We start from the raw sequence: 22,579 nt of genomic DNA on the forward strand, positions 1-22,579 counted from the left end.
ACCCCGAACCAATGATCATAGCCACACCCATAACCAATGATCATAGCCACACCCCTAACCACTGATCAGAGTTGTGCCCCAAACCAATGATCATAGCCACACCCCTAACCACTGATCATAGCCACACCCCTAACCACTGATCATAGCCACACCCCGAACCAATGATCATAGCCACACCCATAACGAATGATCATAGCCATGCCCCTAACCAATGATCATAGTTGTGCCCCTAACCAATGATCATAGCCACACCCCTAACCACTGATCATAACCACACCCCTAACCACTGATCAGAGTTGTGCCCCTAACCAATGATCATAGCCACACCCCTAACCACTGATCATAGCCACACCCCTAACCACTGATCATAGCCACACCCCGAACCAATGATCATAGCCACATCCATAACCAATGATCATAGCCATGCCCCTAACCAATGATCATAGTTGTGCCCCTAACCAATGATGCAACCAGCAGCCAAAAGGCTGTACACGATCGGAACTATGCTGTTCAACCACGAGTGATTTTTACCACCTGCAGGTTGCTTCCATCAGTCCAAAAACATGTTCTTCCTGCCTCTCATATAAGTAAGATTATTTATGAATTTCAGTGCCAGTGTGATGCTAGGTACGTGGGCAGCACATCATTGAGATTGAAGGATCGTATTGAACAACACGTCCCTTTGGGGATCAGACGGGGACAGTCATCCGAACAGAGACAACCAACTCGGCTTGTAAGAATGTACATAGTCCGACAACTATTCCCTGTGCCTCTGCAATTGGTCACCATTTACTGAATAATCCTCAGTGTGCAGAGTAATATCGTATTGGCTGGTTTAAAATCCTGAGCAGAGGACACAGTTTTACTCATCTTCGTGCAATGGAGGCCACATTTGTCTGGTCAACCAATCCCATTCTTTGTGGACAGAAAGAACTTGTCTCAACTTTATATCTATTCTGACTATGATGGCTTGACTGTGTGACAACTCCACTACAGTCAACAATGAGTCATGAAAACCACCACCCCCCCACCCCCCATTTCCACCAACTAGCCCTCAGCTAATTACCATTATGTTCCTGCCAGTACGTTTGTGATTCTTCTCCACCTTATCATTATTCATGATGGTTCATTTCCACATTATTCGTGATGCTCTATGGTTCCACCAATCAGGTAATCCAATCCTTTCTTTCTCTCAACCAATCACAATTGAGGACATTACATTGTAACTTTATAAACGAAAGTTTGGTGCTTCTTCTTCAGCTGCTGGCGGTTTTATCCTGAGGAGTGCAAGTCAAAAAGCTTTCATAATGTCCATTTTATTGAAATGTATATACAAACGAAAAATAAAAATAAATGGGGAAGAAATAAATGTAAATAAATCAATGAAAAATCAAATGCAGGTCAGTGACCCAAGACAATGGGGGAGCACACTAATTTTGTGCACCGACGCACATTGAAGCTGGTACACCAGGAAAAAAAAATCACAGAACCATCTGAAAGCATCCATAAATGAAAAAAAATAAATGAAAAATCAAATGCAGGTGAGCGACCCGAGACAATGGGGAAGTACGGTTCGTATGCTTACACTATATGTAAGCACACCCCGCTAGTATATATAAAAAGTTACATTCCTATCTGACTACATGACAGGCATGATCACAACAGCACAAGCATAAAGATCACAACTTTGACAAGGACCGCAACTTTTTACAGATATTTGCTTGTTTGTTTGTTTTTCCTTGAGAAAGAAGAACTTACCATAAATATAGACACATTGTCTGGAGTTAGTGACAATAAGCAGAGAACTTTTTAGCAAGTCTCTTCAAGTCCTGTTGAACTGCCTCACCAAAGCATTACATATAAAAAGAAATTACTGGGCATTGCATTTATAATCTCTTAATGAGTTTTGTCTCCACTTTGACTCTTTGGTGTTACCTAAAACTCAGTACAAGGTGCTACTTTAATGCAAATATTAAAAAAAAAAAAAATCCTTGAAAAATAAATTAAGTTCCCAAGGTTGCAGCTGAAAGTTGCTTTGACTCACTTCCCACGGTATGTGGGGCATTCAAAATGTTCTTAGAACGATATACTCGCAATATTCCATAAGACACCAAAGTTTTTTTTTTCTATTTTTCAATTTTGAAGTTGAGGCAATTAATAAGAATTGAGGCCCGTCCTCTTGGCAGATCTTTGGGGGTGTTCATGACAAGTCGAGAAACGTTTCTGGACTAAAACTAAGCACTGACTCACTCACTTGACTCACTGATTCACTCACCGATATCAATGTTTAATACCTTCGAGGTTGCCTGGAAAGCTGAAATTTTGCCGACTGATGCAACTCAAAGTCAACATCCCAGGAAAAAAAAAATCACAAAGCCATCAGAAAATTTCCGTAAACAGAAATATCCAGAAATATAATGTTTGCCGATGCAGCCTCAGTCTGCTTACTGGAGATCACGTGACCCAACACAATGGAGCTTACACTCAAACTGGTCACTAGGCAACACCAACATGTGCATCTTCCGCCTCTTATTTTATAACTTTTGCCATATTTACATGAAAAATTACCATAGCTAAAAACTTTCGAATAAAGACCTCGTTCTAATCACTAATTATTGATTTCCTTGAGTTATTTAACTGTTTGCAGCATGCAACCACAATCCACTTCATCAAATAGATAAACGCTTATACTTATTATGTATGCACATAGGCTGCACCTGAGTACAGTAGTTGCTTGCAGTGTGCAAGCATGCCCCATATATATATATATATATATATATATATATATATATATATATATATATATATATATATATATATATATATGTATTTTTTTTAAAATATATTTTGTGGAAATGACTGTGAGGGATTAACATATTGCTCAGAATAGTTTCGTTAGTTCCTTCGTAAAAGTATTAGAATGAGCCTAAAATAAATAATTGTGATATTAGATATGCGTCAATACACGTAATAGATGTCCATCCTAACACGTGTGTCGAAAAAACGAAAACCCTGGGAGCTTTCAATTTATGTTTTACCATTTATAATCTGACACTTGTGTGGTTTTTAGCTCGCCTGTTCGAAGAACAGAGAGCTATAGCGATACCCCCAGCGTGAGCGTGAGCGTCAGCGTCAGCGTGAAAATGTTAAAATTTTTGGTGCAAGTTATTTAGAAGCTTGCCATTCATTTAATATGTGTACTAGGATACTGATATTTGGCATGGAAGTTCCTTCAGGGTATATTATTGATGTAGTGATGTTGAAATTAAAAAATAATTTCAAATGTTTTAAATTTTTGACCTTTTTTGAAGCACATCAACGTTAAAGTTTTTGGTGCAAGTTATTTAGAAGCTTGCCATTCATTTAATATGTGTACTAGGATGCTGATAATTGGCATGGAGGTTCCTTTGGGGTATATCAATGTGTATCAATATCCTTTGGGGTATATCAATAGATATTGGTGTAGTGAAGTTGAAATTAAAAAATAATTTCAAATGTTTTAAATTTTTGACCTGTTTTGAACTTAACTTTTTTGTAGCACATCAACGTTAAAGTTTTTGGTGTAAGTTATTTTTAGAAGCTTGCCATTCATTTAATATGTGTACTAGGATGCTGATATTTGGCATGTCGGTTCCTTTGGGGTATACTATTGGTGTAGTGAAGTTGAAATTAACGAATTATTTAAAAAAAAAATTTAAAATTTCAACCTAAGATGGTGTCAAAGCCACCCAATGCTCGCCTGTTTATACTAGACGCTTGCCATTCATTTAATATGTGTACTAGTTTACTGATTACAATATACAAATACATATATTGCTTTAAAATTATTTGGATCAGACTTCACTGCAATGCTTTATAAAAAATATTATTAGACTAGTCTTTTAAAAACGATAAATGTATAAACAGGTGAGCATTGGGTGGCTTTGACACCAACTCTCTGGTTAAGCATCCGGTAGGCCTAGAGACACCAGTATAGATGGGAAATTTCCCCGCACCTATGCAACCAAACTCGCACCTCTGCAATAAGGCTGTGCGAGGGCCATCCCGAGACATAAGAAGTAGGAGGACAGCAGTCCTTCACCCATCAATCACGACCCTTGATCAATAGTGAGTGAGAGGGGAGGGGAGGGGCACGGCACATCATGGGTGACATATGGGGCAGTGTCTATAAAGGTGGGTGCACTGGTCGGAACAGGAGGAGTTGCCCAGATCTTGGGGAGAGGTGCAGTGAATTTGCTCATGTTTCCACACCTAAGCCATGCTCTGCCCAGCTGGAGCTACGCTGTCTCCTCTCCTTCCAAGCGCATGGTATGTGGTGGTCTGTTCCCTGACAGAGTTGCCAGGACCTGCCTTCATCTTCTTGCGGTGTCCTGCTGGACATCATATGATATTTTCAGTCATGTGATTCCCTCCATCTCTCTATCATGGTGTGCATCATTGGGCCCGATAAGGCTAAGATGGTTAAGGATCTCCATTCATTCATTGGTTCTTGGGCCCATATCAGTAGGGGTGAAGGAGTTGCATTTATTACTAATTGTGATTGCTTCTTATATTACCTTCTCCCATGCACAGTTACAATTAAACATACCTGGTCTTGAGGTGAATTTGAACTGTTGTGATTGTTCTTGCGATTGGGGAAAGTCCATTGAGGATTAATTGGCAACGACCATTTTCCCAGACCATGCCACATGCCTCATCAGCTCAATGGGCCACTAATTGGAGATGAGGCTGTAACACCAATTAGCATAACGCATCGGCTGATTTGATGATACCACTAGCACAGTATCAGAGTGGAAAGACTGATAATCTGGCCCGGGATGGCTGAACCAGCTGGCTGTTATGGATGCAGTTGATACGGGCTGCAGGAATTCATACCAGACAACTGGGATGACCTGTGGCTACAACATTGGTGTCAGAAGTGGGATTCAGACAAAAGGAGCAGGGAAACCTCTCCTCAAAACAAAATTGAAAAGTGCATGAATTGGTGTTAATTTTTAAATTGTGATGAGTGATGAAAGCCATTCAAACCTGGAGGGCACACACTGGACAGACCCCACACCCTCGCAGCCCCAGTTAGCCCGGTACCCTTGATTGAACTCATGGCAGGGAGCAGCAGGTTAGCATTACAACAGCAGCAGAGGGTTAGCCCAGACATAATGACAATGCTCACGTGGCTGATGGCTGGTATGGAGGCTAGTCAGGTGGAGGTGATGGCATAAATGAAGGGACAACTCCACGAGGACCGGTGTTTGAGGTTCGAACAGTTCCTCTAGCAACTTTTGACAGTAAAAACGACCTGGGGCATTTCTGGTACAATTTTATTGCGTAGCATGCGAGAACGGCTGGGGCCAGGACGAAGGCGGGGTACAATTGGTGGCAGCATTGTGTGAGATGGTGGCAGAGGCCATGCCCAAAGGCCCAACAACTTTGACCGGCCTCATTTTGGCCCTGAGGTCCACTTGTCGATGTTGCGCCCAGACCATGAGTGAGGCGGCCAATACCACAGCCCATTGGGAGGCAGTGGGCCATCCACAAAGGAGGGGTGAAGCGCCTGCCGGTAGCGGTATGACAGGTGGGGCTGATGGGGTCCAATGGGTCTGGGAAAATGGTCATGGGGTACGGGGACCCTCACTGCATGAGATTGTCTGCATTATAATTGAAGAGCAGTCAATGGGAGTGAAACTATAGCAGGGTCCTCCGATGGTGGGACCTGGCAGGCCATTAACGGTCACAAATTCCACACCCCAGGATGGGAGGGGGGGTTTGGAATTCATAAGGAGCGCACCTTACCAGATGAGGTGCTATAACTGCGGCCGAGTGGGTCATAAATAGAAATACTGTAAGTCTCCCCACAGGGAAAAATCTTGACCCACCAGACAGACAACTCCAACCAGCATGCACCGCACAAGCCAGCCACTGACACCCCTTACCTCCCACTCCTTCCCCCACCAGAACCAGGGAAACTAGTAAGTGCCAAATATATAGGGCCATTTTCACCAAAGATAGATGATATAGAGCTATCTTCATTGCAACAAATAGTCTTTTGTGGACAACTTGGTACCCGTAGTTTGGCAATTCAGTGTAAAATCGAAGACGTAAGGGTAGACACTGTACTAGACACAGGAGCTAGTGCCACAATCAGCCCAATGGTCCTGGATTGAAGTGCACATGGTTGGGATGACATCCACTGATTAAAATATCATAGCCTGCAGTTTGCTCCAGGAGGAACGACTCCCATCATAGGGATTGATTTTGTAACCCTAAATTGGGTAAGGTAAAGTGGAGAGTCGAGGTTTTGGTGGCTGAAGTTTGCAACCTATGCATGCCTAATTGGGTTGGATTTGCTGGCTGCCAGCGGCTGTTAATCAATCTGGGTCAGGGCATCCTGCAGGTGGGGTTGGAAGTACTATCATTGTGGGGAGTGAACACCAAGGACAAAGTGGAGGTGGAGGGTCCAGACTTAGTGGCTATCCCTCTAGCCAATAGTTCTGGTGCAGTTACAGGCTAACCCTACCAGGCAGGAGTCTTGCACCCCAGTTATTAATCTCACAGAGTTGAGGGACACGAACATCCGGATGAACCGACCACAGGGGAAATCTCTAGATTCTGCAGGAATTTGCCCCGATCCCATTTGTGAGATAGTCGGCGTAGTAGCGTAGATTTGGAGGAAGCCCAGCGAGAGGCCTTGCACAAGTTAATTGATTGCAATTTAGGTACCTTCCCCTTGTCCTCTGAAGACAATGGACACATGGGCCTGGTGAAACATCAGACCAACACTGGAGAGGTCCAGCCTGTTGGTCAGCCTGCTCAACGGCTACCGTGGGTGAAGAGGGAGAAAGTCGATGAGCAGGTGAAAAAAAATGATTGATGCAGGAGTCATCGAGCCCTCGGTAAGTCCTTGGCTGTCACCTGTTGTACTGGTTTAAAAGAAGGATGCGACCACGGATTTCTGTGTGGACTGTCGTCAACTGAGCAATGTGACTTTCAAGACTCTTATCCCTTGCCAAGAATTAATGATACCTTCGATGCTGTTTTGGGCTCAAATTGTTTTTCTACATTGGACCTTCAGAGTGGGTATTGGCAAGTGGAGATGGACTGGGCAGGGAAGGTGAAAATGGTATTTTCCACAGGTGAGGGACTGTATCAGTTCAGTGTGATTCCAATTGGCTTGTGTAATGCCCCTGCCACCAACAGACTGTTGGAGTATATATTGGACAGCATGCCATGGCATTCATGCCTCGTATACCTGCATGACGTCCTGGAACATGCTAAAACAAATCAACAAGCCATCACTAATTTGGACCAGGTGTTTGGACGCCGAAAGCAGGCAGGCTTGAAGTTGAGTATAGGTAAGTGTACTTTCCTAAATAGGTGGCCTATCTTGGCCACGTGATCAGCCAGGAGGGAGTGAGAACTGACTGAGCTAAGGTGAGAGTGATAGAAGAGTGGCTTCAAGAAGTGGAGTGTTTTTTTGGGGGGGGGAGGGGGGCTCTGCTTTTACTACTCACGCTTTGTGTCAAAGTTTGCAGAAATTGCAATGCCTCTTCACTGGCTTACATAGAAGTGGACCCAGTGTCAATGGACAAAATACTGAAATGAAGTATTTGTTAAATTGAAGGAGAGTTTGACATTCTCACCCATACTGGCATACCCCACTGATGACGGGATATTTACCCTGGACACAGATGCAAACCAGGAAGGTTTGGGACGGGTCTTGTCTCAGGTGCAGGGGGCATGGAAATAGTGAATTTTGTGTTATAGCCAGGCCATGAGTTGGCCCAAGTGAAATTATTGCATGACTCGTAAAGAGCTATTGGCTATGCTGTCTGCAATGACCCATTTCCACTCCTATTTATATGGGAGGTGATTTGAAGTAAAAACCAACGATTCCTCTCTACAATGGCTCTTACGGTTCAAAAAACCCGAGGGCCAAATCGCACGGTGGTTGGAGAAATTGCAGCAGTATGCCTATAAAGTCGGGAAGGCTCACAGGCTTGCTGATGCGTTCTCTCAACGTCCTTGCCTGGGACAACATTGCAAATTCTGCATGTCATGAGGACAGGGACCAATTGGCAGACACCTCCCAGAAGATCCTCATCCGCACAGCCCAAATGCTGAAGCCAACCTTGCCACTAACCTCAAGGATTCATTTGGTACTTTGGATTGGAGTATGGCCAAGCAGGAGGACCCGATGCTAGGACCAGTCCACAATTGAGTAAGGAAAGGAAAGAGACCCAGTGGGGAAGAAAACACTCCTTTTAGGGCACAGACAAAAGTTTTTTGGGCTCAATGGAAGGCTTTGGAATTGAAAGACACCATCTTGTATCGTAAACGGGTAGACATTTCCTCTGAAAGAACGTATTGGTTGGTGATAGTCCCCACCAAGTTGAAGACCATAATTTTAGAACAGGCGCATCGTACGCACCCCGATGTTTTTGGGCAGAACAAAGACATTTTGGGTCCGTTGGAGGTTCTATTGGGTGAACTTTGAGCATGATGTTCAAGACTGGTGTCAAGTGTGTAAAGACTTTGAGGCGACGTAGTTTAGTGCAATAGAGTAAATGGGAAGTGCTTCATATAAATGGATGACAGGGCAAGCATGAGTTAAATAGAGGGATTAGTGAAGCAAGGTATGACACCACTATCTGTCTTGCGTGAAGAATAGTGTGTGAATTATGGTGTGATCGGGATGGAATATGATCTCTGCTGGGGGAGATTCCAGATTCACTAGAGGAATAGATAGCAGGGATCCAGCTGTTACGGAACGGGATGCCGCTCTGGTGTTGGTACTGAAAGAAGCAATGAGACCTTTATTTTGGTGCAAAAGTTAATTGATGGGTTGGGGTGTGACTCATGGTGAGTGGTATCAGAAAGAAGGCCATCCCAGTCCTGGGTGTGTGCCGGGCCAGCAGGCCACGGAGTCCAGAGGGGCAATACATTTGCGAAGTGGGCCAGGGTGTCCAAACAGAGAACCGGAGTGCCACGTGTCAGTACGAGCACAAGTGTGGGAGCCAGAGAGGGTTCCCAGGATTCGGCATAGAGCAGGGAAGCTCGGAGGGTGGCCCTAGTGGCTCTGGGTGCCCCATCAAGAAGTAGGCAGGGACCTGCAGTGGGAGCCACACAGCACAGCCATGATATTGTGCAAAGGCACAGGAAAGAAAAATTCCAAAACAGCCCAGGCCCAAACCGATTAGGTCACCAGTATGCAGAGTGGATATATAGAACTATACTTGGGGGGGGGGTGTTAAAAGTAAAAAGAGGAAATGTTTGTTCATGTTATAACAAAATGGGGATGCTTCCTCCTACACACCATCAATGCGGGGCACCACCAACGTCTTTGAGATCACTCTCTGCCACCTGGTAAGTCATATCTTTGCAAGCTGTTTCACTCGTTACCTCTGGGTCATTCTCCTTGAATGCCTGGATTTCCTTCTTGGAGCTGGGCTACATAAATGGGATGAGAGAGTCCAGGTGGGGTAGATCAGCTTGGAGGGATTAACCGGGCAGCCAGCACAGAGTAGGTTAGGGCCAATGCTGGCCATTTCACCTGCTGCCACCGCACACTCCTGCCACCATCAACAACATCTGGTGTTGGCTCGTTCCATCTGCCGGCTCATAACATCTTTTGGCTCACGTCACCGGCCTGTCCAGCTTTGACCGCTTGCTTGTCCAACCATGCTACCCACCTGCCAGTTCTGCCTGAAAGCCATGTCATCTGTCCAGCCATGCTGCTCACCTGCTTTACCACTCACCTGCTGTATCAATGTTCATGGGCCACAAAGGGCCAGTTTGTTGCTCATGGGCCAGAAGAATCATTGCTCATGGGCCAGAAGAATAATTGCTCATGGGCCAGAAGACTCCACTCATGTTTCAAGGCCAAATGGGCTGTGTCTTTTGATTGTTATTTGGGCCACAAGGGCCATTTTCTTTGTTTGTGTATTGGGCCACGTGGGCTGAAGTCCTTGTGAGAGGTTACATGGACCCTTTTGAGCAATTTTGTAGGGCTATGTGGCTTGAAGAACACCAATTGTGGAGAGGCCTTTTGTGTCAGGGGAGTTCTGCATGGCCTACATGCTCATCTCACATTCCTCAGCTGCCTTATGGGGCTCGCAGGATTGCCTGGACCGAGAGGTATGCATACTCATCTCGAAGCTGTCTCATCTGGATTTGATTGTCGACCCAACTATAAACTGTCATCCTGATTTCAGTTTCATGTCATTCCGGGTGTCACTGGTTTCACAGACAGGGTGATTCCTCAATATGTGTGCTGTCCCTCATAGGGACGGTAAACAGGTGTCTCATCTGCCGGCATGAGTCGGTGGACGTTAAAGATCCCACGGTGTCCTTCGTGAAGAGTCGGTGGGCTATCGTTGGCGCCATGAACAAATTCCAAATTCCTGCCCCAACAAGCCGAGGGTGCTGCATCAACAGCACAGGTGCACTTCTTGTAATGACGCAAACCAGTAGCCACAGGCTGCACACGAAATGTATGTATGCAGTATAAGTTGATTTTATACCCCGAACGTGGATTATGGCCAAGTTAGCCATATCTGTCTGTTCCTCGAGACATTTCTAAGACACTTAAAGCAATGAAATAGGGTTGCAAATTTTGTACCTAAAATGCATTTTGAAAATTATAATCGTGTTTTTAATGTACCAGTACGTGCCCGTACGTGCGTGGCCGTACGTGGAAAAAAAACCTTCAAACCGCGAACCAGAAACAACAACCACACAGGCCGTTCCTTCGCTCTCAGGTGCCTGTACGTGCATGCCCGTACGTGCAACCCCCCCCTCAAAAAAACAAGCAAACAAAAAAACTTTCAAACCGCGAGCCAGAAACAAACACACAGGCCGTTCATTTGCTCTCGTAAATGACGACTGGATTGGGGCATTGTGTTTATCTATAAATGCGCATAAGAAATCGCGAAATTATTAGACTACACGAAGTGATCACTTTCCGGAAGCCCTACATTGTAACCTGTAATGGGGAACGCGGCTGAGGTTCTCTTCCCCATCGGCCATGCCTACGCAGCAACGTGTCCTGTCATTGGTTGGTAAATAAATGGCCATAACTTGGGAAGCACTTGTCCGATTAATATCAAACCTTGAAAAAGGCACATCCACAGGGCCCCAGCAATATACTTGGCAAGTTTCAATTAGATCGGACCAGTGGTTGTCAAGAAACAGCGGTCACAGACACACACACACACACACACACACACACAAAGACACACACACACACACACACACACACACACACACACACACACACACACACACACACACACACACACACACACACACACACTGCTGGAATTATAGATAGATGAGGTAGTTACACAGTAACTTGTGTCGAAGGGGATTCTTCGAGGTCGCCATCAAGGCCCTGCATTATTAAATGTTTTTAATGCACATATCAATGCTATTCCTGCGATTAATGTTGTTGTTTTCATCTCTCCTTCATTTGCCTGTTTGTCTGGGCCCCCCTTGTCCACTGTTGTCTGCCTGTGACTTCATTATCAGCCCATTGATCTCTGACTTTGTCATTTAGCTCTTTCCTGAGTCTTAAACTCAATGTAAATAAATAAATGATCAAAAAATAGCTGGTGGTATACAGATCCACCCATCCTGTTCTCCGTACCCCCACCATGCTCTACATATATCCCACTACCACCCAATTTGCCCTGGTAGGTAATTTGGGGTTTACATTTTCTTTGGGCGTCGGGTTCATTGAGCAATTACCGAGGACGACCAATTTTCTCTCCACGCCCTCCATCTCATGAGAGTACCTGTCACCGATCTGGTGGCGACGCCTTGGAGTGAACACAACAGCTTTGTTACGTCGTCCCTGCCATGTGTTTCAGTAGATTATGCAATTTTTTTTTTCGTGGATTACAGTTTGGAGCCAAAAAAAGAGAATGTCATGGAAAATGTGGCCAAGGCTTACATTTGGTGTAACGGTCATGTCAACAAAAGGTGGTTGCACGATACAAGAGCCACTCAAAAAAAAAGAATTTTCTTTAAAATGTTTCAATATATAATTATCATCTTTATGCGAGTCTTCACTTCACTACCTCTGCCACCAAAGGTGGACCGAGCTGTTATGTTTTCATTACTTGGCCAAAAAATCTTCAAGTATGTTGGTCTGTTGTGTTTGTCTGTCTGTTTGTCACACGATTTTTGACCACAGTTTTCAAGCAATCGTTCTGAATTTTTTTGTGTGTGTCGATGACCGGCCAAGGACAGTGATGCTTAATTTTGGTGCAGATCTGAATCCGGATCCGGATCTGAGAATTTTTTAAAAAGTGATTCTTCACCATTTAGAAATATTGCAAAAAACGATATGTAGCACAATATCTCAAAAGGTTATTGATGGATTCCACAGAAACTTGGTGGACAGGTTGGGAGTGCCACGAGGAAGAATTGATTCAATTTCGGTGAAGATTCGAATCCATATCTGGACACAAGAATTATTTAATTTTTAACTGATTCTTCAACATTTAGAGATGGGGCAAAAAACGATATTGCTTGGTATCTCAAAAAGTTGTGGACGGATTTGGATGAAACTTGATGGTCAGGTTGGGTGTGTGAAAAGGATTAATTGATTCGATTTTGGTGAAGATCCGATTCTGGATCTGGATCCGACAATTTTTCCAAGTCATTCTTCACCATTGAGAGATCGGGCCAAAAACGACATATAGCACAATATCTCAAAAGGTTATGGATGGATACCACAGAAACTTTGTGGACAGGTTGGGTGTGTGAAAAGGACTAATTGATTCGATTTTGTTGAAGATCTGAATCTGGATCCAGATTCGAGAATTCGGATCTTCACTAAAAGATCCAAATTCTTGATCCAAGGGCAGCGAAACTTGGTGGACAGGTTGGAAATTTTGGTGAAGATCCGAAACTGGTCAAGGACAGCACCACTTAATTTTGGTGAAGATCCGAATCCGGATCCGGATCTGAGAATTGTCTTAAGTGATTCTTCACCATTGAGAGTTTGGGCCAAAAACGATACATAGCACAATATCTCATTAAGAGTATGGATGGATTCGGACGAAACTTGGTGGACGAGTTGGGTGTTTGACAAGTACGAATCGATTCAATTTTGGTGAAGATCTGGATCCGGATCTAAGAGCTTTTCAAGTGATTCTTCACCACTGAGAGATGGTGATTATTCACCATTTTGAGATAGGGTAAACTGATAATATATCACGATATCTTAAAAAATTAATTTTCGAGTTATTTGTACCAATGCTGTTTATTTTCAGTTCCTCAGTGTGATAGTTCGGTGCCTCTTCTGTAAGTTCGATTTCACGAGATAACCATTCAACCTGCTGTGCTAAAACCGAGGGAGGGGGAGTGGGGTTCCATTACCAATGAGCTTGACTTTGCCAAACCAGACGTTCCTTCCTCACCCTGTCGTTGGAGTGCTTGCTCGAATGGTTAAGCCACTCGGTGAGTGCTCTCCAAGCTGACTGGTCGTGGAGCACACCCGATTTCTTGTTCATCCCTTACAGTCAGATGTACCACGCCATAACGGTTTTAAACACTGCCTCTCGAGCCTCTGGAGACCCAATGATCAATGTCCGATGGTTGCTGTTGGCAATAACTTCTCCAATTGTTTTGTGACGTTTATGGTGCCATGTAATTATTCAAAAGTCTAATTCATGACGTGCCATTAAATTAATGTTTGTTCATTAATTCAAACATTGGCCGCACGATTGCTTCGCTCGAGCTGCTTCTCTCATTTGCAAATCGCAAAGGAATTCCGATCTGACGACTGCTGTGTGCTGCAAGCTTGGGGAACTGCATCGTGGAGTATGTCGTCGTCCTCCAGATGGAGTTTGTGTGTGTTCGTCGTGTGTGTGTGTTTTATTTTTTTATTTAAGAACTAGTCCTTGGCAACAATAAATATTAACAATGACAACAACAAAACTGTTGCGCAAGGACTAAAGCCATTACCATAGTTTATATTAATCCCGAGGGTTTAGTAAGAGAGAGCCGTTGATTGTTGAGTTTAACAATTAATGCAAATACATATTACATTTAGTACATTATAACTTGTTTCATATATGTATATATACTGTATATCAAAATTAATTTCTTCTCTCGACCACATGAACGTTCACCTCAGTCAGGTTCACTCGTTCAGGATCACCTCAGTCAGGTTCACTCGTTCAGGATCACCTCAGTCAGGTTCACTAGTTCAGGTTCACTCGTTCAGGATCACCTGAGTCAGGTTTACTCGTTCAGGATCACCTCAGTCAGGTTCACTCGTTCAGGTTCACTCGTTCAGGATCACCTCAGTCAGGTTCACTCGTTCACTCGTTCAGGTTCACTCATTCAGGTTCACCTCAGTCAGGTTCACTCGTTCACTCGTTCAGGTTCACTCGTTCAGGTTCACCTAAGTCAGGTTCACTCGTTCAGGATCACCTCAGTCAGGTTCACTCGTTCAGGTTCACTCGTTCAGGATCACCTCAGTCAGGTTCACTCGTTCAGGTTCACTCGTTCAGGATCACCTCAGTCAGGTTCACTCGTTCAGGTTCACTCGTTCAGGATCACCTCAGTCAGGTTCACTCGTTCAGGTTCACTCGTTCAGGTTCACCTCAGTCAGGTTCACTCGTTCAGGTTCACTCGTTCAGGTTCACCTCAGTCAGGTTCACTCGTTCAGGATCACCTCAGTCAGGTTCACTCGTTCAGTTTCACTCGTTCAGGTTCACCTCAGTCAGGTTCACTCGTTCAGGATCACCTCAGTCAGGTTCACTCGTTCAGGTTCACTCGCTCAGGATCACCTCAGTCAGGTTCACTCATTCAGGATCACCTCAGTCAGGTTCACTCGTTCACTCGTTCAGGTTCACTCGTTCAGGTTCACCTAAGTCAGGTTCACTCGTTCAGGATCACCTCAGTCAGGTTCACTCGTTCAGGTTCACTCGTTCAGGATCACCTCAGTCAGGTTCACTCGTTCAGGTTCACTCGTTCAGGATCACCTCAGTCAGGTTCACTCGTTCAGGTTCACTCGTTCAGGTTCACCTCAGTCAGGTTCACTCGTTCAGGTTCACTCGTTCAGGTTCACTCGTTCAGGATCACCTCAGTCAGGTTCACTCGTTCAGGTTCACTCGTTCAGGTTCACCTCAGTCAGGTTCACTCGTTCAGGTTCACTCGTTCAGGTTCACCTCAGTCAGGTTCACTCGTTCAGGATCACCTCAGTCAGGTTCACTCGTTCAGTTTCACTCGTTCAGGTTCACCTCAGTCAGGTTCACTCGTTCAGGATCACCTCAGTCAGGTTCACTCGTTCAGGTTCACTCGCTCAGGATCACCTCAGTCAGGTTCACTCATTCAGGATCACCTCAGTCAGGTTCACTCGTTCAGGATCACCTCAGTCAGGTTCACTCGTTCAGGATCACCTGAGTCAGGTTCACTCGTTCAGGTTCACTCGTTCAGGATCACCTCAGTCAGGTTCACTCATGCAGGATCACCTCAGTCAGGTTCACTCGTTCAGGTTCACTCGTTCAGGATCACCTCAGTCAGGTTCACTCATTCAGGATCACTCGTTCAGGATCACCTCAGTCAGGTTCACTCGTTCAGGATCACCTGAGTCAGGTTCACTCGTTCAGGTTCACTCGTTCAGGTTCACTCGTTCAGGTTCACCTCGTTCAGGTTCATCTCGTTCAGGTTCACCTCGTTCAGGTTCACCTCAGTCAGGTTCACCTCAGTCAGGTTCACCTCAGTCAGGTTCATTCGTTCAGGATGACCTCAGTCAGGTTCACTCGTTCAGGATGACCTCAGTCAGGTTCACTCGTTCAGGTTCACTCGTTCAGGTTCACTCATTCAGGATCACCTCAGTCAGGTTCACTCGTTCAGGTTCACCTCAGTCAGGTTCACTTGTTCAGGTTCACTCGTTCAGGATCACCTCAGTCAGGTTCACTCGTTCAGGTTCACTCGTTCAGGATCACCTCAGTCAGGTTCACTCGTTCAGGTTCACTCGTTCAGGATCACCTCAGTCAGGTTCACTCGTTCAGGTTCACCTCAGTCAGGTTCACTTGTTCAGGTTCACTCGTTCAGGTTCACTCGTTCAGGTTCACCTCAGTCAGGTTCACTTGTTCAGGTTCACTCGTTCAGGTTCACTCGTTCAGGATCACCTCAGTCAGGTTCACTCGTTCAGGTTCACCTCAGTCAGGTTCACTTGTTCAGGTTCACTCGTTCAGGATCACCTCAGTCAGGTTCACTCGTTCAGGTTCACCTCAGTCAGGTTCACTCGTTCAGGTTCACTCGTTCAGGATCACCTCAGTCAGGTTCACTCGTTCAGGTTCACTCGTTCAGGATGACCTCAGTCAGGTTCACTCGTTCAGGATCACTTCAGTCAGGTTCACCTCAGTCAGGTTCACTCGTTCACTCAGTCAGGTTCACTCGTTCAGGATCACCTCAGTCAAGTTCACTCGTCCAGGTTCACTCGTTCACCTCAGTCATTCCTTCAGCCATTGATTGAATGATCTATTTAATCACACGTCGTCGACGCAGAGGTATGATTATTCCAATGTGTGCAACCATGAATGTTACCTGTACCTTCCTTCCAAAAAGCCTTAATCCCAAGCTCGAAAATGGGCTTGTTCGTTGTTGCCATAGTAACCCAGATTAATCACGTGGGGAGTGTCTTCATTTCAAGCTGAAAGGTCTTTTCTTTATTTATTTTTCTTCCTGTTTTTTCGTCACGAAACTCGCCTCTCCATTGGTCACTCAAAGCCACGCCCTTGCGTTCACACGATTGGTTGAAACGTTCGACTCCTCCACGTTCAATAAAGGGCGTCGTGAGAAACGCTGTAAAGTTTGGAAGTTCATCATTTGGTTCGTTTAACGAGCTCCTTCTACAAATGAGCGACTTGCTGCCGGTACGTTTGTGACGTGCCCCCCTGGGGATCGTTGCATCATAATCAGGGTCTTTGTGATGCAAGTCGCAGCCTTTTATCGATCTTATTTTGTCTTCTGTCAAGCTTCCGTTGCCGTCTTTTTGTGTCTAATGGACGCCACGTTTGATCGCGTGAGCTGTACGCCAGTGTGCTGTCTGTCGACGACGTGGTAGATAGGTACAGCTCCAATTTTGGAGAGGGTCGATTGTATTTGTTTTTTTTTCTTTAAAGCCGTATCCCCACATTTTCCCCCCACCCGCTCTGTCCCTTGAGTTCTATAACGTGTAGTTTGTGCGGTGTATAAAGTATCTTTTGTTACCCTGGTCGCGTGAAGCAAAAAGTGGGGTGACGCAATCCACGCACGGCGGTTTATGATTGAGGAACAACTTCACTTAACCTAAATTTTATATTTTGAACACCAGTTGAAAAACCAAACGTGCAGCTTAACGGGTCTGGCTCTGAAAACTGCAAACTGTGAACAAGATTTTAAAAATCATTCCCAACAAGAAACTTGCTGTTTTTAGTGACGTCATAAAGGACACGAGCAACAAGCGCGAATAACTGTGTGTGTGTGTGTGTGTGTGTGTGTGTGTGTGTGTGTGTGTGTGTGTGTGTGTGTGTGTGGTCGTATGGCAGCTTAGCTGCCAGGGTAGCTATCATTTCTTGAAGCGCGACTGTGTCGCTGATTCAGTGCCCCTCTACCAGTACACACACTGGAACTGGTACTCGTTTCGCCGACCTCAGAAGGATGACTGGCTGAGTCAACCCCCTGGTGTATTAATTCAGCGGCTGACGGGGCTTGAACTCAGGACCCTCGGATCCCAAGCCGCCACCCAAACCACTGAGCCAACACCAGGCTCGAACTCAGGACCCTAGGATCCCAAGCCGCCACCCTAACCACTGAGCCAACACCAGGCTCGAACTCAGGACCCTCGGATCCCAAGCCGCCACCCTAACCACTGAGCCAACACCAGGCTCGAACTCGGGACACTAGGATCCCAAGCCGCCACCCTAACCACTGAGCCAACACCAGGCTCGAACTCGGGACACTAGGATCCCATGCCGCCACCCTAACCACTGAGCCAACACCAGGCTCGAACTCAGGACCCTCGGATCCCAAGCCGCCACCCTAACCACTGAGCCAACACCAGGCTCGAACTCGGGACACTAGGATCCCAAGCCGCCACCCAACCCACTGAGCCAACACCAGGCTTCCGCGAATAACTAATGTAACATCTAAAAAAAAATAAGGCGGTGTAAAAGACGGTGCATCAACTTTGGTAAACTTGAGAAAAGGTTGCTTTTTTATATTTTATTATAATTTTAATAAAACCATTTATTTTATTTAAATTGAAATATATTTGAACGGTGTAAACACCAATCGCCTTATTGGCACCTTCAAAAACCTTCCGTTTGGCAGTACTGGGACAAAATATTTATTCCATATTGTTCCCTCACGGCAAGCCTGAGTTGGCTTAGTGGTTAGGGTGGCGGCTTGGGATCCTCGGGTCCCGAGTTCAAGCCCCGTTGGCCGCTGAATTAAAAAAATACACCAGGAGGTTGACTCAGCCTGTCATCCTTCCGAGGTCGGCAAAATGAGCACCAGTGAACTGGTAAGGGGGACACTGCATCTGCGTCCCAACCAATGATGCAACCAGCAGCCACAGGCTGCACGAGAGAGTTTGAGAGAAGGAGTTCGAGAGAGTTCGAGTTCCCTCAAGGCAGGGTAATTGTGAGATTCAGCAATCAGACAAATATAACTGCACCGAGTGCTGTTTGTTCAGTGCAAAACGTCCTTTCAAATGTCCTCTTTCTCGAATGCGTGGGGTAAGGTTTTCTCTGAACCCTCCAGTTTGAACTTGGATCCTGTCAATGCACAAGTTGTGTAAAGAGTTTGAAAATTCAAACATTTGCCACTTGACCATCGTTGTTTTAAGCTGTTGTTTGACATTGTGGTAATCCTGATGGATTTGCCCCTTTTTAACCCAACCGAGATGACTTGTACAGTAAAGAGAACGATTCGAAGTGCGGAGGACTCTCTGCGTTAGGATATTAAGGTGGCGTTTGAAGAGTAATGCTATGTTTACTTAAATTTGTGTGTTGAGTAATTGTTGCAGGAAAAACGGGTTCAGTTAGAATATTTCTCACTGTCCTTGGTCTTTCGGAGGGGAAAAAAAAAACCCTTGAGGTGCCCTGGACTTATTTATTTTTATTATTATTATTATATATATATTTTAAATCTCTATCTTTTTGTCAACAACAAATTTTATTTCAAAAATTCTGACTTATTGATGTACTTGCTGTGAAAGGACTCTGGGGATTGCTGCTGTCTCTGGAATTGATGTGGAAAATAGGATTGTTTACAAGTGAAGTTGTTTAGAGATTTGGGTCTGTGGGATAATCTGAGGAAACTTCCTGGCCAGCAACTCCGAGTCCTTCCCTTTCCCCTCAACCCTTCCTCCTGCCCTGTGGATGCCCCCCCCCACCCTCCGTGTTCTCGGCCATGGCTCTATGTTGCCAAGGTGCAGCTTCCTTAAACAGAAATGAAATTGATGAGAAGTTGTCTGTCCAAGTCCTGATTGATTATGTTTGATTATTGTTTGTCTGAATGATTGATTCCTTGATCCCAATATGGCTTTTGTATTTATTTTGTGTTCTCCTTCAAAGTGTAGAATGTCCACATTCCTTTGGAATTTTTTTAGGCCAACTCTGCCAGTGTAAATGTTTGTTTTGTTTGGAGGTCCTTTGGCTCTGCAGTGATTACTAAAGATTAAAACTTCATAGTTACAAAGTAAATTTACTTAGCCTGCCCTCCCCTCCCCCTCTCTCCCTCTTGCAGACATTTTGTACATAGAATTGTCTCGTCCATGAATTATGCATGTACAATATGCTGTAGAGAATGCTGCCAGGAGTTTAAGTACCATGAGCCAATTGATGATGAAGCCACAAGTTGGAACAAGCATGAGATTTGCATCCACCACCTCACCCCCCCTTCCTATCATACCTTGCCTCAGACTAGTTAATTTTATCCAAATGAAAAAAAAATTGTGGGTTAAGATGTTGCTGTGTTTTATTTATATTTATTTATTTATTTTCTTTGTGGACTCGTCATTTCATGTACAGGAATTCGCCCCCTGAACAAGTTTTGTGTGTGATTTCATAGTTCCTGTACGTGCACCCAGGATTAACTTTTTCACATTCACAGTACTGTATATTATTGTCAGATACCAACTTGAAAAAGCTTAGATGAGAATGCAATTCAATTTTGGCTTTGGGTGTTTTGACTTAATGGGAAGGATGAAGCAGAGATGATTGAGTAAGCTTAGTCACAAAGGAAAATGAATTACTCAAGACCTCCGTTTGTATTACAGAGCGGCTGGTGCTGACTGTTGATCAAGCAGGAACTCGCAAGAAACAACGCAGCCATTTATTGTGGCTCTTTGTTGTGACTCACATTTTAATTTCTGCGGTGAAGTCGACATCAAGCTGATCATCCTTCAAAATCGATCTATCCTTTAACCTCTTCCAAAGCCCTTTTAACTTTGCTGTATTTGCAGTCTGATCTCAAACAAAAAACATTTCTAACAGTTGCAGCGTTGGAAGCTTGGGACGACCTGCAATTTCCAAAAATGCCAGAACTCTCGGCTGAGCAGAGCCTGGCTCGAATTTTGAACCGTGGACCAGAATACTTCCGCCACCGACTCAGGGATGAGCGACCTGGCAAGCTGAGTGTTCGTGAACGCCTTGAAGCTGACCGGGCAAAGTATATCAAGGGTCGGACCCAGCCAAGTGCCCGCATGACTAGAAATGGCATTCAGCCTGTAAGGCGGATACAAGACAAATTGAGATCTTCGGAACCCAGCCATGGGTCACCCAGTACCTCGGCACTGAATTGCTCAAAGAACCTAAATCTCCATACTCCTTTTGCCCAATGTGAATCACACAAGAGCAGGTTAGATCGCTGCATGGCAATTCGAGACGAGGCAAGACCTCCACGGCTATGCCCCCAGCCCCAATGGTACCATGAACAGAAGTCACCTCTGACTGATGGAAATGGCAACAGTTACTTTTCAGAGGTGTCGTGGCAGTGCCGCAAAACCAACGCAACCACTGTGGTCAAGTCTCCGCACCACACTACTGTAGAAAGAGATCGATTGAACAGCACGACGAGCAGCGTCGACCGCTTCTTCGACTCGTGCGGCCTTGCGTTCAGCTTTCGTCGTGGCACCGGGAGCTGGGCTGGTGGCAGCAGTGTCCGCTGGGATGACCCGGTGTTTGATGGACTGTCTCTGCAGAGCCACAGTGGCGTGGCAGAAGACGATGCGAGCGACCAGGCCAAAGCGGGTGTGTCGGTGGTGGAACGCAATGCAAGAATCATAAAATGGCTTTTTGAATGCCGCAGTGCTCGGCGTGGAGTACAGCAAAGCTGACCTACTTTGATGACATTTGCATTTTACAATTTTATCTTTGATGAACATCCTTACTTTTGTTATCTCTTGGCATTCTTGCTCTCAATTGAGCTTCCTAACAGGTCTGCAAATTAATTGCATGACAACTGCGGACATTTAACAGTGTGCTCGTACGAGGATCACAGTCCAGGCTTTGTTTGCATTGTTCAGCTACTCTTTGTAACCTTCGGTGAATGACATTTCTGAACAGTGGCAAGCTTGACTTGTGAGCGCCTGTCTCTGAGTTGAAGGAGTATTTTTGTGGGGGTGGGGGAGGGGAGAACCTCAAAAGGGGTTTAATAAGCATTTCCTCTTGGTTATGTAGCAGTGAGAAGAGACAATCTTTGCTTCTGCTTATCTGAAGAAAATGAAGATGGATAAATGATTTTTCTTTTCTGTTAAGTTATGGACACTTTTATTTTTACTTGTTTAGCTGATTGCTGTCTGCCGTTTTCGTCAGAACTTTCGGGGTGGGGAAGATGGGAAGGAGTTAGGGGGCTAAATTTTGTCTTGCTATCCTCGTCTTAAATTGTGACCCAGATTGATACTTAGGCAAGGGGCCGTCTACAATTACTTATATCATTAAAAATGATGATTTTTTTTACCCCCACCCCCACATTCCTCCTGCTTTTGCTATCCTTCTTCCATCATTCCTTCCCAACTCACTTATCCTCCATTGTGTGCTCTCGCACTTCCCTCACCCCCTAATCCCTCACCACCCTCTTTTCAATGACCCCAACGTCATTAAAACAGACTTGATTTATTCGCACATCTTAACTTTTGATATGAAATGCAGGTATTGTATTTTAGTTTTTTAGTTTTGGATCAAACAGTATTTGTATTTGTTGAAAGCAGTGTACAAATACTGGAGGGTCTCTCTTATTTTAGAATTTCATGTTAATTCGAACCTGACTGTGAATACGAGTGTTTTTGAATAAAAGTGCCATTTTGAAATGGGTTCACTCGTCTCTTTTTGGTGACTGCTCACTTTAAACGACCAATCCATTCCAATAATGTTTAGTGCGGTCATCTATTTATTATGTGGCCGAACGTCTACTTTAAATTTCTTTCCAAAGCAGTGTGCTTCACCCCTCTTCCTTTGATCCTCTCTCAAATTTCTTTCCTTTCTCCCCTCTCATGCCTGATTTTGTTTAACCCGATGAAGTATCAACAACCTTTCTTGTCCGATGATTTGTGGGCATGTTTTACTAAAACGGTTTC

The 22,579-nt window shown here is 44.9% G+C and overlaps 1 protein-coding gene and 1 long non-coding RNA gene across 2 annotated transcripts in view; one reads left to right on the forward strand and one right to left on the reverse strand.

Annotated features, from left to right (window-relative positions):
* LOC147017429 (uncharacterized) overlaps nt 1–16,702 on the reverse strand; it is a 30,527-nt gene extending 13,825 nt beyond the window's left edge. The window contains exon 1 of the long non-coding RNA XR_015049497.1: nt 16,570–16,702. This is a non-coding gene — a long non-coding RNA (uncharacterized LOC147017429). The remainder of the gene's footprint in view (nt 1–16,569) is intronic.
* Nucleotides 16,703–16,710: 8 nt separating this feature from the next.
* On the forward strand, nt 16,711–22,316 carry LOC147017430 (protein FAM110B-like). Its single transcript, XM_085847088.1, has 2 exons — nt 16,711–16,892; nt 20,282–22,316. The coding sequence occupies exon 2, from the start codon at nt 20,540–20,542 to the stop codon at nt 21,338–21,340; it is 801 nt and encodes a 266-aa protein (XP_085703214.1). The 5' UTR covers nt 16,711–16,892; nt 20,282–20,539; the 3' UTR covers nt 21,341–22,316.
* The last annotated feature ends 263 nt before the right edge of the window (nt 22,317–22,579 follow it).

Source organism: Eptatretus burgeri, chromosome 11, assembly GCF_056783735.1.
Source record: "Eptatretus burgeri isolate ZD-2024b chromosome 11, Ebu_testis_v1, whole genome shotgun sequence".
NCBI lineage: Eukaryota > Metazoa > Chordata > Myxini > Myxiniformes > Myxinidae > Eptatretus > Eptatretus burgeri.